The 13817-nt window shown below is 47.7% G+C and overlaps 1 protein-coding gene across 2 annotated transcripts in view; it reads left to right on the plus strand.

Annotated features, from left to right (window-relative positions):
- PRKCA (protein kinase C alpha) overlaps positions 1–13817 on the plus strand; it is a 406973-nt gene that overhangs the window by 275831 nt on the left and 117325 nt on the right. For both annotated transcript variants that reach the window (XM_011368504.2, XM_023535630.1), the window contains exons 4-5: positions 1057–1168; positions 4106–4234. In XM_011368504.2, the coding sequence (XP_011366806.1) occupies positions 1057–1168; positions 4106–4234 (241 nt within the window). The remainder of the gene's footprint in view (positions 1–1056; positions 1169–4105; positions 4235–13817) is intronic.

Consider the following 13817-nt stretch of genomic DNA (forward strand, 5'->3'; position numbering starts at 1 on the left):
GTGGCATATGAAATCATTTTATAGTTCAAATAGAACATAAAGACCTTTTAGCTCAACCCTCTACTTTTACATATTGATAAACAGAGGCCCAGGAAGCAGAAGTGTTTACTGCTTTCCACGGATTTACCCATCTCAGCATTTTACTAAGATTGACTTGTTTTGCCCTCATAATAGCCACATAAGGTAGGTGCTGTTCATTTCCTAGTTTACAGATGAGGCAGCGGATAAGTCATTTGTTCATTTGTCCAAGGTCACGCTACTGGGAAATAACAGCACTGAATTTTGAACCCAGGCAGTCTGACTCCAGAGGCCATGCTTTTTAATTACTGCGGTTTGCTGTATTTAGTATTCACTTCCTTATCTATAATCTACCTGTGCATTGAGGAACAAAAACTTGAAAATAAGCTGCCTAGTTGTACCTTCAGTCACATGCTAGAGAAGGTAAAGGAATTGCAGCAGGGGGACCATGGCAAGTATGCTTTTAGTGCATTTCCAGCTTTGCTCCGATTGTGCTGGAGTTTCCCCGCGTAAATGCATATAATACTTTGGAACCAGTACAGAATTCCCTGTCGGCTTGGATGCATACCTGGTCTTACAATGTGTTTCTGGAAACCTTGCACAGAAGGAGGCCGCCCAGACTCAGTTGAGCTTCACAAACACACTCTGATTTTGTGCCTACTCCACACTGCAGCCTGTGCTGGGCACGGGGATGCAGAGATGCCACAGTGTCTAAAACACGGTCCTTGCCCCCCGAGCTCTTTGGTGACTTTGGGTTCAGAAGTGATCGCTTTGGCGGAAATGCCGCTCTGTGCAAAAGACACACTGTGAGAAGAAGAAACGTGGTTACGCGTTACGTGGCCCGTAATCAGGGCAGCCTGATAAAAGGTGATGTGGCAAAGTCGCCACCACCCATTGCATGACCCCAGAGAACAGTGCACAGTCTGGGTCCATTGACCTTGGACATGGGAGTGGGGCGTGGCGGGGCCTGAGCTTGACTCGGTTCAGGAATGTGGCCTTTCTATGAGTGGAATGAGTAATGTGCTTCTTCTCCCCTAGGACCCCAGGAGCAAGCACAAGTTTAAAATCCACACTTACGGAAGCCCCACCTTCTGTGATCACTGCGGGTCACTGCTGTACGGACTTATCCATCAAGGGATGAAATGTGACAGTAAGTAAGTTTTCTTTTCCAATAGACGACAAGGCTCAGAAGCACATACCCAGGTTCAGCAACTTTTCAGCACCAACTCGTCAATAAAGACAATTCATTCAGATGTATACCAGACCAATAAAGTGTAGGGTTTCTCTACCATCAGAGTTCTGGGTTTTCGAACTATTTAATTGCCTAATTACAAATCCAAATAAAGCACCCGCTTTATAAATGGAGTTGGGGCCATCACAGTTTTTCATGGTAGAAATCGTCAATCACTGTAAAATGCAGGCTGGCCCACCCCCAGAGCACGTGCTGTGTGTTGGAGGAAGACGCCGCACCCCCAGATTCCACATTTACTTGGGCTTCAGAATAAGCTAAACGGCCATTATCTTCCTGCGTCTCTGATTGGCGGTTGGACTGCGGAACAATCCAGGCGGCTCTCCTTAAAAATGAGACCACAACGAAAATAAAAACCGAGGTGGCGTCTTAACTTCACTGGCCCTGCGTGTCCATGGACAGACCCAGTTTTATCAGCGCAGTTAGCGGCGAATCACTGAAGACACCGATGAGGAAGGCATCCACCCTCCTCCCGCCTCCTGTTTTGTCCCGTATACATCTCCATCAGCTCCCAGGAAGAAAGAAAAATCAACCGCGGAAACGCTTTGCTTTGATAGTTCTATTTTGAGATTCCCCAGGCTATTTATTTACTTCAACGAAAGTTTATCTTTTTAGGAGATGGCAGGTAATTACTGAGTCTGTTTTTCCAACAGACAAGGCAGCACTAGGGAAATACCAGCCTATTGTCATTCATTTATGACCAAACACTTTATGTGTTTATCCTCTGTGGAGCAAACACAGTATATAAAAATCAAGATACGCAAACGTCATAGAGTGGGCGGGTAGTTTCCCAGAACGCCGGAGACCCGCATCTCGCAGAGCCGTGGAGTGTCAACGAGAGCTCCGCGATGACCCAGACCAGTGGCCATCCGTGTTTCAGGAACCCCTCGGGTTCCAAAGACGTGGCTTTCGGGGGCTCTGCACGTGCAGGTTCTACGTGCATTTGTAAATACGCTTGTGACTGCTTTTAAAACTCGGAACGTAAACACGCACTTGAACGTGTTCCGCGTTCGACCGCGACAAGTCAAGGATGGCACCCGAGGCGCGGTGTTGCCGGCTTCGCGCACTGGGCAGAACGCGCAGTCACGTTTCTCCCCTGAACCGACGAGCCGAGGGGATGGGAAAGCGTGGGGCTGAACGGTGTTGCCGTTCAGACATCCTCTTCTACGTGAAACTGGATTCGGGGGATACCATAGAACTTTGGCAAAGCAGATGAGTTGTTGAGGCTGAACTGAGACTGCACTTGGCACCCCTAACACCTGGCTTCGATTTTTTATTCAGGCCACAGGGCTTTATCGGTTATCCATGAATGTCTTTCTAATAAATAAATGGTATAAACAGGAGTTTATTAACTCAGTTTATGCTAATAAAATAATCCTCCTCTGGTTTACATATTAGGATTCTGCTTAAGATTCCGTTTGAAAACGGTTCCATTGCCAACGAAATTTAAAAACCGGTATTCTTAGTGTTAAACTCCTTTCCTTGGAGTCATAGGGCATCTGAGGCAGCTGCCTGTGCCCACTCTGGGAGGGAGGAGGAAGATAAGCAGGTGGGCGCCCGGGCCCTGCCCCCTCCCTTAACTTCTGCAGAGAAGAAACCTCTGCCTGTGCCCCTCCAGGTCGGAGGGTCATGAGGCCTGGTGGGAAAATAATCTTACCAACCACTCGCTAGGCCATGCCCGTGTTGTCCAGGTCGTCTCCAGAGGCCGTGGCATTTATTTCCTTGAAGTTGCGGATTCTACCCAGGCACTTAAAGATATTTCAAGAGTCTGCATCTTCCTTAAGTCGACATACATGATTTCGAACAGTTCACTTTGGAAATAAAGCCTAAACAGAATCAACTGATTGCTTTTTCCTCATTGCATCCATCGTCCTGTGGACACAATGTGTTGAATCATAGCAGATATGCAGTCTTCATGATGCCTTGTGCAATCTATCTTACTGTGTTAAAGTTAAACACTCAAAATGGCACGAAGGCTCCACCTGGACGGTTACAGAGGAGCCCTGTAGCATCCCATCGAGGATTTGCGAGGCTTTCCGTGGCCACCTCCTCTGGAAGCCTGAAGACACAGGACCATAGAGCTGCAGCAGCTACACAGAGTCTCCTGTTTGTGTGCAGCACACAGGATTCTTTCCAGGGTTCCTTTGGTTCACTGCAATGACTTCTTTTTTCTTATCCTCTCCCTGTCTCGCCCACGTAATGTCAGCTGGTAAGGAATGGCTTATCATGCCAGGCATGTATTTGTTTTACTTGGAATAATATTTAAATATTTGAAGACAGATTTAAAATATCAAACACAAGTTCTTTAAAAAAAAAAAAAAAGCCAATGTATTTAAGCCTTTTTGAAAATACAGAGCTAGCTCAGGAAAGGAAAACTTTATGAATTTCCCATACTCAACCCACAGAGTCTCACTCTTCCTGAGTGGTGAGCTGGGAAGGCATGAGGAATTCTTTGGCAGAAAGTATCCTCTGTTTAAAATTTGCCTCTTATCTGTCTCTGCTACATAAAATATTAATTTGTCTGCGCTTTGTCTACATTTACCTATGTGTATTTTGTATATCGTTAAATACGAAGTAGTCACAGATCAGGCAGGTATTCTGCTTCAGTTAAGACTGGACAAATATGGCACGGGTATTTTAAGGATACTGTCACTCACGAGAAGCCTGTGCTGTAAGGGACATCTGCTAACAGTTCTTTATGTCACCAAAAACATTATAGCAAAGTATCAAGTTAGAGGGTAGCTCATTTTCACTTGTGCTCTTATGACCAAAACACTGAGGAAGTGATGGTTTGAGTCCATATGCCCAGCCTCACTCTCTGCTCTCTCGATTTCGCAGCCTGCGACATGAATGTGCACAAGCAGTGTGTGATAAACGTCCCGAGCCTCTGTGGGATGGACCACACAGAGAAGAGGGGGCGGATCTACCTGAAGGCTGAGGTCACCGACGAAAAGCTCCATGTCACAGGTAAGGCAGGCTTGTGGAGGTATGAGGCACGCAGCTTCCCAGGGGGCATTCGGATGAAGGTCAGGTCATAGGGCGCAGAAACCCGGGCCTGTCATTGCCTCGGAGCTGGTCAGACTCAGAGCCACTGACTCTCGTTAGCACATCTCCCAGGAGACCACTCTGTCCACCAAATTCGCAAATGCTCGCTGTCACACCAAGTCATAGCTGCGTGTGGATCAAGGTACGCTGACAGCATGGCCCAGTGTGTTATCCCCTGGTGACAGGGACGGAGAAGCTAATTAAGCAAAATGCTGCTGGTGAGAGCGAAACTAGGGCAAGGGGAGGTGATGGATGACCCAGGTGTTCGATGGCATCAGGCTGTGATGACCTGATAAGTCCCCTATAATGACAACAGCAGCAGCAAACCGCCACTGGGTGTTTATTCTCCTTCTGTGTTAGCCCGGTGCGAAGAACTCCATGTAGACTAATGTAGTCTTTGTGACTATCCAATTATGAGCCTCATTTCCCAGAACAGGAAGCCGAGGCACAGAGAGATCAGAAACCAGCAATGTCACAGAGTAAGTGAAGAGCCAGGATTGGAACCAAGGCCTTTGACTCCAAACCCTGAGCTGTCTTACGATCACACCTCCTGCAAACAGCCCAACCATGAGCCAGAATTCCCTGTCCCTGAGCCAGGACGCCACCTCCTTAGGACTGTGTCTGGGTGGGCCCTGCCATAGCGTGGCTTTTCCTTTGGTTTGCCCACCGAATCCACCTTAGGTATATCGACGCACTCGATCCGGTTATCACGGAGCGTTGCTGGCCCAGGACCCATCCCCGAGCCGCAAATCCTTGGCGTCTCCACCACACCCCACTCCGTGTTGATTTACGGTTTGGCTCTCAGTTTTCAGCCTGGTGTCCTGGCTCTTGGGGCTCCCTCCCGTACGACCAGGCCTTCTCTTTCCTTTGCTAAGGGCATTCATGTTCCATTTGAACTGCAAAGGTATTGTTTTCATTTGTATTTAGGAATGTTAAGCTGTGACAAAACTGGAAAGACTAACTTTAATGTCATTTATTTGTAGAAAACAAAAGATATTATAAAAAAAATATATATCGAAAGGGTCTATCTGGGGGGGTAGAGGTACGAGAGGAGTTCCAGAGAATGCTTGCTTTTGAAAATATCCTCGTATTTTTTTTCTTTGCAAAATAAGCAAATTTTCTATCCAGCGCTGTCCTCTCGGGTACGAAACCAGGGAAAATCAAAGGCTTTTGAGGTGTTGCTAGGAGAGCCAACACTGAGCCTCTGGATGTGAAACAAACCAAACGAAACAACCTTGTGAAAGAAATCAGATACAGCTAACAGTCCAGATCGAGTTGTAAATAAAATCCGCATCATGGACACGTATGGCGGTCACGAGCGGGTCCGCACTGCCACGATCTCGCACTTGTTTCTCTCTCTCTCTTTCACTGAGGCTTCTGCCTTGTCAGCGTCATGTATTGGGGACACGCAGGTGAAGAGTCCAAGCTTAATTGTGAGGTTTCCAGCTCCCGTCGGGCAAGAATGCGGGGCAGTTTTTAAACGCTCAGCTCTCATTCATTTTGCTTCTGAACACAGCAAAACACATGCTGGACCTGGCCCATGCCTTCTCCCGGGATAAAAGCAGCCACCATATGGTGCTGCTTGAGTTCACCAGTCTCTTCTATGGGCCTCAAGAGGCTTGCAGATGTAAAACTGCACAGACGGGCACAGATGCTCTGGTCGGGGTGGCACATGGTACACAGATAGAAGAGAAAGGTCAGGTCCCATCGTGCAAGGACAAAGAGTGTTTTCCTAGGGCTTATATGCTAATGGCTGCACCATTGCTAAGAGTCGAACTTGATTCACAATTGTAGAGTCATCTTAGGAGACAGGGACCTTCACTGAGATAGATAGATTTTTCACACGTGAAAGCTACCCGCTATAACTTACGACAACGGTTTAGGTCAAGTCTCTTGAGAATTAGTGTAAAATTTTTTGCATAGATATAGCACTGCCCTAGGACTATAAATTCAGCAATAGTTTAATAATAATAGCAGCAACAGCAGCTAACACTCCGAGCCCTTCCCACAAAAGGGACTCTTCGTTAGCACTTTACATAGTCAACTTATTTAAACCTATGTGGAAATTTACTTTATTGTCCTTACCTTATAGATAAAGAAACCGAGGCACAAAGAATTCAAGTAACTTATCCAAAGTCACACGGATGGCAAATTTAATGGTTAGATACTTCATTGATAGACATAGAGATAAGATATTTTAATGATAGCATCAGTAAGAATCGGAATCTTACGTTAGTTCAGGCTGCGATAACAAATCCCGTAGACTGGGCGACTTCGGCAACAAACCTTTATTTCTCACAGTTCTGGAGGCTGAGAAGTCCAAGATCAAAGTGCCACCGGTTCGGTGCTGGAGAGAACTTTGTTCCTGGTGTCTAGCTGTGTCCTCGCAGGGCAGAGATTGGGAAACAGGGAGGGAGTCGAGGGAGAGAGGAAGCCGGCTCTCGGGTGCCCCTCCTGTGAGGACACTCATCCTGTCGTGAAGCCTGCACCCTTGTCACCTAATCACCCCTCCTCCGAAGACCCCATCTCCAAATGCCACCGCCTTAGCAGTTAGGGCTTCAGCATCGGAACTGGGGGGAAGGAGACACAAATATCCAGTGCACAGCAACTCTGTTTTTACAGTACTGTTGCTATTTGTGTGAAGGGAAGCCAATCCTAAGTGTAGAAAACCAAACTCAGTGGAATAACTAATAGGTGATCATGTCTCTAAAACTTTTATTGTGGAGTACTTTTAGATCGTCGTGAATCGGAATTAGCCTGGCTTCAATGGGAGATAAGTATAAACAGTAAACCAGAACGAGTAGCGCTTATGATCCATCCACGTAAGAAATGTCCAAACCTGTAGAGAACTTTAATGAGTTTATTTGAGCCAAACTGACGACAATTGCCAGGAAGCAAAATCTCAGTGGAATAGGAAATGCTGCAGAGAGTGGCAGTTTTGCAGTTTATTTTATACATTAGAATCAAAGGAGGAGACGTTAGGAGGGTTCCAGGACGTCCACTGGTGGTGGATGAAGCGGGAGGGAGAAAGCAAAGCGGGGAAATCTCTGGGATGGGATCAAAGTGAAACGGAGGGAGAGACACATCCTCCTCTTACATTGGTGGATTCAGGGGGGTCAGTATTTACAGCACACAGACATGGTCTGCAGGGCACAAGATGACACCGAGGGGTTCTGCGGTCTCGTGCTCTAGTGCTGTGGGTTGCACCCAGAAGGATCTGGAAAAAAAGAGATTATTCCAGGAGTATGTTACCTTAGGTGCAAAAAGACAATGAACAGGCTCACTTAAGGTCCAGAAAGCTACAGGCCAAGGACGTGACCTCCCGCCATGACCCACTTTTAGTTCGAACTTTTGATGTGCAGACCATCCTGTGTGTTTGCTTCCGGGCTCTGGGTTCGTGGAGCCGCCGTGCTGGCCTCCCCGGAGTTTGTCAGGTTTAGTATGTGGCCTTATTGTTTCCATTCACAGATCCAAACTCACAAAACATAAACAAAAACAAAAAGTTGCTAGAGTCATACAGAGTTTCCTACACACTCTCCACCCAGCACCCCCAATCCTGACATCCTTACGTTACTGTGGTTTGAGTATCAAAGTGGTCACCTCTTTTGAATACCCGATAAACTTGTGGGAAATAAGTACCTGTGTTAGTCACTAGAAATTGAGTTAAGGAGCCAAAGAGAGGACATCAGACATCTTATTCCAGCATAAAAAGACTGCAAGAAATACAAAGGCCCGTCAGAGCAGTCCCCGCCAGTGGCGACACCCCTCCTACGGGACCTGCAAGACCCCCTCCCTGCCCAGCAGTCCAGGCACCAGTTTGCCATGACAAATAATTTCAATAACAGTAGCTACCATTTCTTGAGTACCTACTATGTACTTACTGTTCACAAGACTGGACCTTTATTTGTAACAAGTACTTTACATTCATTATTTCACTGACCTCTCAATACTACAAAGGACTATGCTTATCCTCATCTTTGAGATGAGCCAGCGTGCTCGGAGGAGGGAAGGACATCGCTCCACGTTATAAGGTGGGAAGTGAGGGAGCCGGGGCTGGAGCCTGGGTCTGACCCCCACCCCAGAGGCTGGGAACCTCCCAAGTCTCTTACTCATTAAAGAGGCTGTTTGTTTTTGAATAAATAGCAAACCCATAAATATTTGCTGAACCCATATTCAGCATTCCACAGAGGTTGAAGTGCTTTGATGTTCCAGAAGGTCCAAATGTGGGATAACCAGGGGGAAAAGTTACACGTGACGGCATGAAAGGACAGTCCAAGTCCACGTGTAATTAAGCACTTAATTACACGGGCACTAAATAATGCGCCCCTGGGAGATGCTCAGGGCGGTGACGGGGAGGGAAGGATGCCATGGAGAGACACGAGGACCGCGGGCATTTGAGAGGCAGAGGGAGGGGTGCACTGGCGAAGGGCTTACCTGGCTTGTGGGAATTGGCCTGGCTCTCACGAGAACACAGACATGAACAAGAAACTCTAAGAAGTGGAGCTCATCTCCAAATGCCAGGATTTCTTGGAAAATGCACTTAAACCCTGCCCAGCTCCGTTAATTGCAGATCAGCTCCCTCTCCGTTTTACCTGCGCAGAAAATAATTCCCAGAGTAAAATAAAACTCCCAGCAGACGCCGGCTTGGGGCAGAAGCCTCCCTTTGGAAACCAGAGATGAGTCTCCTTTCTAGGTCGGTGCAGTATTTATGGGAAAGGCCTCGCTTTCCTGGTGTGTTTTTATTTTTTGCCTTGGGTCAGTTGTGCTGATGATGGTCTCTGAACAGTGTCCTCTCTTTTTGCTTTCACTATGAGATTTTAATAGGTTTTCTACATTCTCGTGTGCTATTTTATTTGGTTTGGAGGAGTGGTAAAAAAAAAAAAAAATTCCCCCAGGGGAACAAATTTTCAATTTAATGTTGTAAGTAAGTGGAAAAAATATCGTATGCTTTATAGCTGTTTAAGAAACTCATCTCTCCCATACCTAGATTATTCTGCAGAAGAATCTTATTTTCTCTCGTGCTTTGGGTTGTTAATTTGGCGTGGAGACTGAGGTTCTAAGATGAGCTCCGGGGCGGGGGCAGGTGGGGCCTTCTTACAGCATAAGGGTCACGTCCTCTGTCTACCTTCTAGGACCGTGTGCAATTTCGTGCCCCGTGTCTCACCACCCCAGCTATCCAGACTTACCATGACACTGTGATTAAAACAACAATATTCCCTCTGTGCTCCTTCCCCCTTAGCGTCGAAGCAGGAAGACTCAGCTTCATGTCATAATAACCATTCATTCTTCGATTCATTCATTCGTTATACACGTACTGAGCATGCTCTCTCCAGATGCGGCCCTCATCGTGGAATGTGCAGTCTTTAGGGGGAGTCGAGACATTAAAAAGAATGACAGGGCGTTACGCCAGGTGCCTTTAGGGGTGGCGGAAGGCGGGAGCACAGTGCCTCACCCGAGGAAGCTGCAGATGGCTTCACGTGGGAAGTGACCGTGGAACCAGGAGGACAGGTGGGGAGGACATAGTGTGTTCAGGAAGCTCTCCACGGTCCAGGATTTCCAGAATTTTGAGTGTAAGGTGGGAAGAGCCGCAGGGGAATTTCTTCCCATTTTGAAGGCGGGAATTTTTTTAAGTGACTTCATCTGATGCTTCCGCTTCTGATCCTCGCCCAGGGCTCTTCCCTTCCTTTTCCAGTCCCAACTCCTCCTCCCTTCTCCTCAGTGAGATCCCTGGCCCTCGATGACATACACCTATATGTTTACTCGTGTGCTCTGCCCCACGTGACATGCAGCCACGCTTCAGAATTAGTGTACTGATACCCCTGCCAAGAGCAAGCCTCCTAAACAAAGTTCAGGATTTTATTGCCATTTTTTTAAATCCTTAGACAATATCCCACTAAAGGTAAATAGTCAGAATACTGTTACCTGGATTAAATACTTTCCTGTGTAATTATGTCGGATATATGACGCCTTAACCAAATGATCACACTCAGCCTCCCCGCCCCTGTGACAAACAGAGAGAGAGGGTGTATACAGCCTGATGTGGTACAATAGGAAGTACTCAGTGTCACCTGTCTGGTATTTTTGCCAAAATTTTCTACCCCAAATCTAATCATGGGGGAGGGGGAAACAGACAAATCCAGATATTGGGACGTTCTGCTCGGACTTTTCAAAAACGTCAGTGTCATGAAAAAAACGGGGGAATGTTCTCGATTAAAGGAAGCTAAGGTGACATGACAACCAAATGCACTCTGTAACCCTCGATTGGATCCTGGAGCCAAAAAAAAAAAAAAAACGCTTATTAAGGACGTGTGGGGGACGCAGAGAGAATCCAGATCTGGACTGTGTTTTGGGTAATGTTTCTGTGTCCGCGGGAGATTTTTAGGTGATGACGGTGATGGTGGAGGGGAATGCTGAAATATTTTAGGGGCGATTTTTTTCCTCATGTCTGAAACTCCCAAATGGTTCGGCAAAAAAAGAAAAAAAAAGTGAAAATACATGTACACAGACACACACACACACCCCTCACATGCACAAAGTATGTGTGCCAAAATGTTAACAGTGAGTGTATAGCTGTTCGTTGTACTGCTCCTTCAACACCGTCGGCTTGAAATTTTTCACACCCACCAAACCTCCAAGAAGTTGGGCCGTGTGAACTTGGAGCCTTTTGTCGGGGCCGGTGCAGCTCTGAAACGCCCCCTGGAGGAAGCACCGTCAGCCGGAAGGAGCCCGGGCCTGAACCCACATCAGAGCTTTTGATGGCGATGCCAACAGCCAGCCGGCCAGTCAAAATACAAGTAGCACCTGCAGAAAAGGGAGACATGAGAGCCAGCCAGAAAAAGCTGCCGGCATCTGAGCGCCTAGGTCCTGCAGGGAGCGGAACCAGCATTGACGAAGCACCTTCTACGCACCAGGCGCTGACCGGATGCCTTCCTATGTGTTATATCGTCACGACACTCCTTGGAGAGAAATGCCGTCATCGTCATCATCATCGTCATCATCGTCATCGTCATCGTCAACATCATCATCATCCTCATCATCATTTTGTAACTGAGGAAACAGCCTGGAAGAGCTCCCGTGTCTCGCGCCAGGTCACGTGGCCTGCCCAAGGTCACACGGCTGCTGTGTGGAGGACACCTGGCCCCCAGGCTCCGGGCATGCACCTCCCACTCTCACACGGCTGACTCCAGGCTCTGGCCAGGGGAAGATCATGTGCTAGTCCACAAGCCCTTCCCTCTAGGGCAGATGCGGCCACGCTGCAGTTTCTCGTTTCTATCCTGTAATTTAACGGTTGAGGCTGCTCTGCGATGGCCCCGTGGCACCCGTGATTACTGCGGTGCCGCAGGCACCGTCGTGGGTGAGGCTCTGTCATTATTTCCCCGAGCCTCCACTTTCCGAGGCTTAGATAATGGCTGGAAATAAAAATGGCAGCAGGGATCTGGCCCAGCTCTTCCCTGCGTTAAAACGAAGCATGAAAACGGGCGGGGACGGAAAAAAATACCCCTTCAGGGTGTGTGCTGACTGCACAGGAGTTGGCCAGACAGGTGACCTGACTCGGTCCTTTCTCCACGTGCCCTCAGTGGCTTTTTCTCACTGGCCCAGGTTCCTTCCTCGCATTCTCACGGTCTTGGAAGAACCCATCTCTAGCGGTTGCCTGCCTTACGTTCCTCGTGCTTAACACCCAAGCACGTCCTTTGCAAAAGGAACAGGCACGACGGCTAAGTCGAAAACAAACAGCGGTTTGCTTGTACGGAAGAGGACTTCTAGGACACCTGCTCAAATGCACGTGCCTCTAGGTGAGGACTCGAGTGTTTTCAGCGGGTTTATCTACTGTGTCTTCTTCCTTGATTGGACATTCCTGAGTCTCAGGTGTCACGTGTCTGTGCGACCCCTTCAGCAGCCAGCACCTTCCTGCCTCTCCGGTCTGATCCCTTAGGCCCCCAACGCCCCTCAACCCCATTCTAGTTGTAAAGAAAAGCTACGTGCTGCTTCCCCGTGGGCAGGCTCCTTCCCACACCTCCCCTTTGCTTCTGCTGTCCCCCTGCTCCCCTGGGCACATATTTTTAACACCCAGCTCCAGTTTCCTTCATGAAGCCTCTCCTAGCATTTTCTGCCTTGCCTACAGTTGGCCACTTTCTCCCCATGCCCTTTATAACATTTATAATGTGATTTTACTTATGTGTTGATCTCCCTCTAACAGACCGTCGTTAGCCTTTTGAGGTCAGAGGTGGAGTCTTGTCTCCTCTGCCTGGTCCCATGCCTCAAATTTGTGCCTAATATATGTTCGATGAGCAGATGACGATGGTGGCAGCGATGGTGGAAGTGTCCAGTAGGCCCGACGTAAAAATATTACTCAGCTTTGTACTGTGCTCCTCTATCCCAAATGTAAGCAACTCTTCCAATTTTAGCCCTATATCTGGATCAAGTGAAAACGATCCTGTTTTAGTCTAATTCATGAAGCCACATGACTTCTGGGGTCCTTCGGAGAAACACACATCAGCCAGGAGAGAGGTCGCATCTTCTCAGAGAGACATTTCATTATTTACATCCTGACTGTGGTACCCCTGACTGTGGGACCTATCTTTGGCAGAGCTAAATGTCAAATGCGTACTAACCAGCCGTGTGCCCTCCTACGGATGGTTATTCCTGCATGGTTCTCTGTGCGGTGATTCCGGGGCAGCTCTCCACCCTGGTGCTTAGTCACTGGTGGTCCGTGGGAGGCAGCAGGACTAGGGCAGGGGCAAAGAGGCACCAGTGTCATTTCTTTAAGGCACCGTTTGCCTTTGTCTAAAATACCTTGGTATCCAAGCTCCAGGCAACATGGCTTCTCTTTCTGCTGCTTAAGACGATCTCAGGCCCCTGGAATCTTTGATTTCAGTGACTCCTGCCGCGAAGAAGCGTTCTTAAGATGGACTCTGAATGCCCGCATCCTTGGGAAGAGGAGAAACAAATTATTTCTGGGGCCTCTTTGGAGATTAGCCCATTAGCATACAGGGACATTGACTGAGCAGGTCATTCTCATGCCGGATTTTAATTGCTTCTAATTATAGGATTATCGTTTAAGCAAAAGATTAATTGCCATGAAATTATTGCAAAGAACTTGATCTTCCTCTAGAAAATAAATGCGTTAGCCAAGTGAGGAATCTCTTAGAAGCTTGCAAATGATGTTTTTTAAGTCACTTTCATGGAAACTGTCTTTTAACTCTTTGATGGGGGAGAAGATGTAAAAGGGATCAGGATGGAAGGGAGAACACAGAGCAGGTCGGTGCCTCTCTGGACAACTTGGACATTCAATGTTCGCGAATCATTTTGTTCACACTTGGGAGCGTCCCCAAATAAACGCAGAGACGTTTCCTCTCTCGCCTCACTTCAAGTGCAGGTGAGAGTGACCCATCAAGAAGCTGGAGGAGGCAGGCACCGTCTTCTGGTTCCCTCCAACACCACGCTTCTCCCCCATCCCACAAAGCCTTTGTTTTTCAAATGTTTTGCAAAGGAACCTCCAGTTACC

This window comes from Pteropus vampyrus, unplaced genomic scaffold (genome assembly GCF_000151845.1).
Source record: "Pteropus vampyrus isolate Shadow unplaced genomic scaffold, Pvam_2.0 Scaffold143, whole genome shotgun sequence".
In the NCBI taxonomy this organism is placed as follows: domain Eukaryota; kingdom Metazoa; phylum Chordata; class Mammalia; order Chiroptera; family Pteropodidae; genus Pteropus; species Pteropus vampyrus.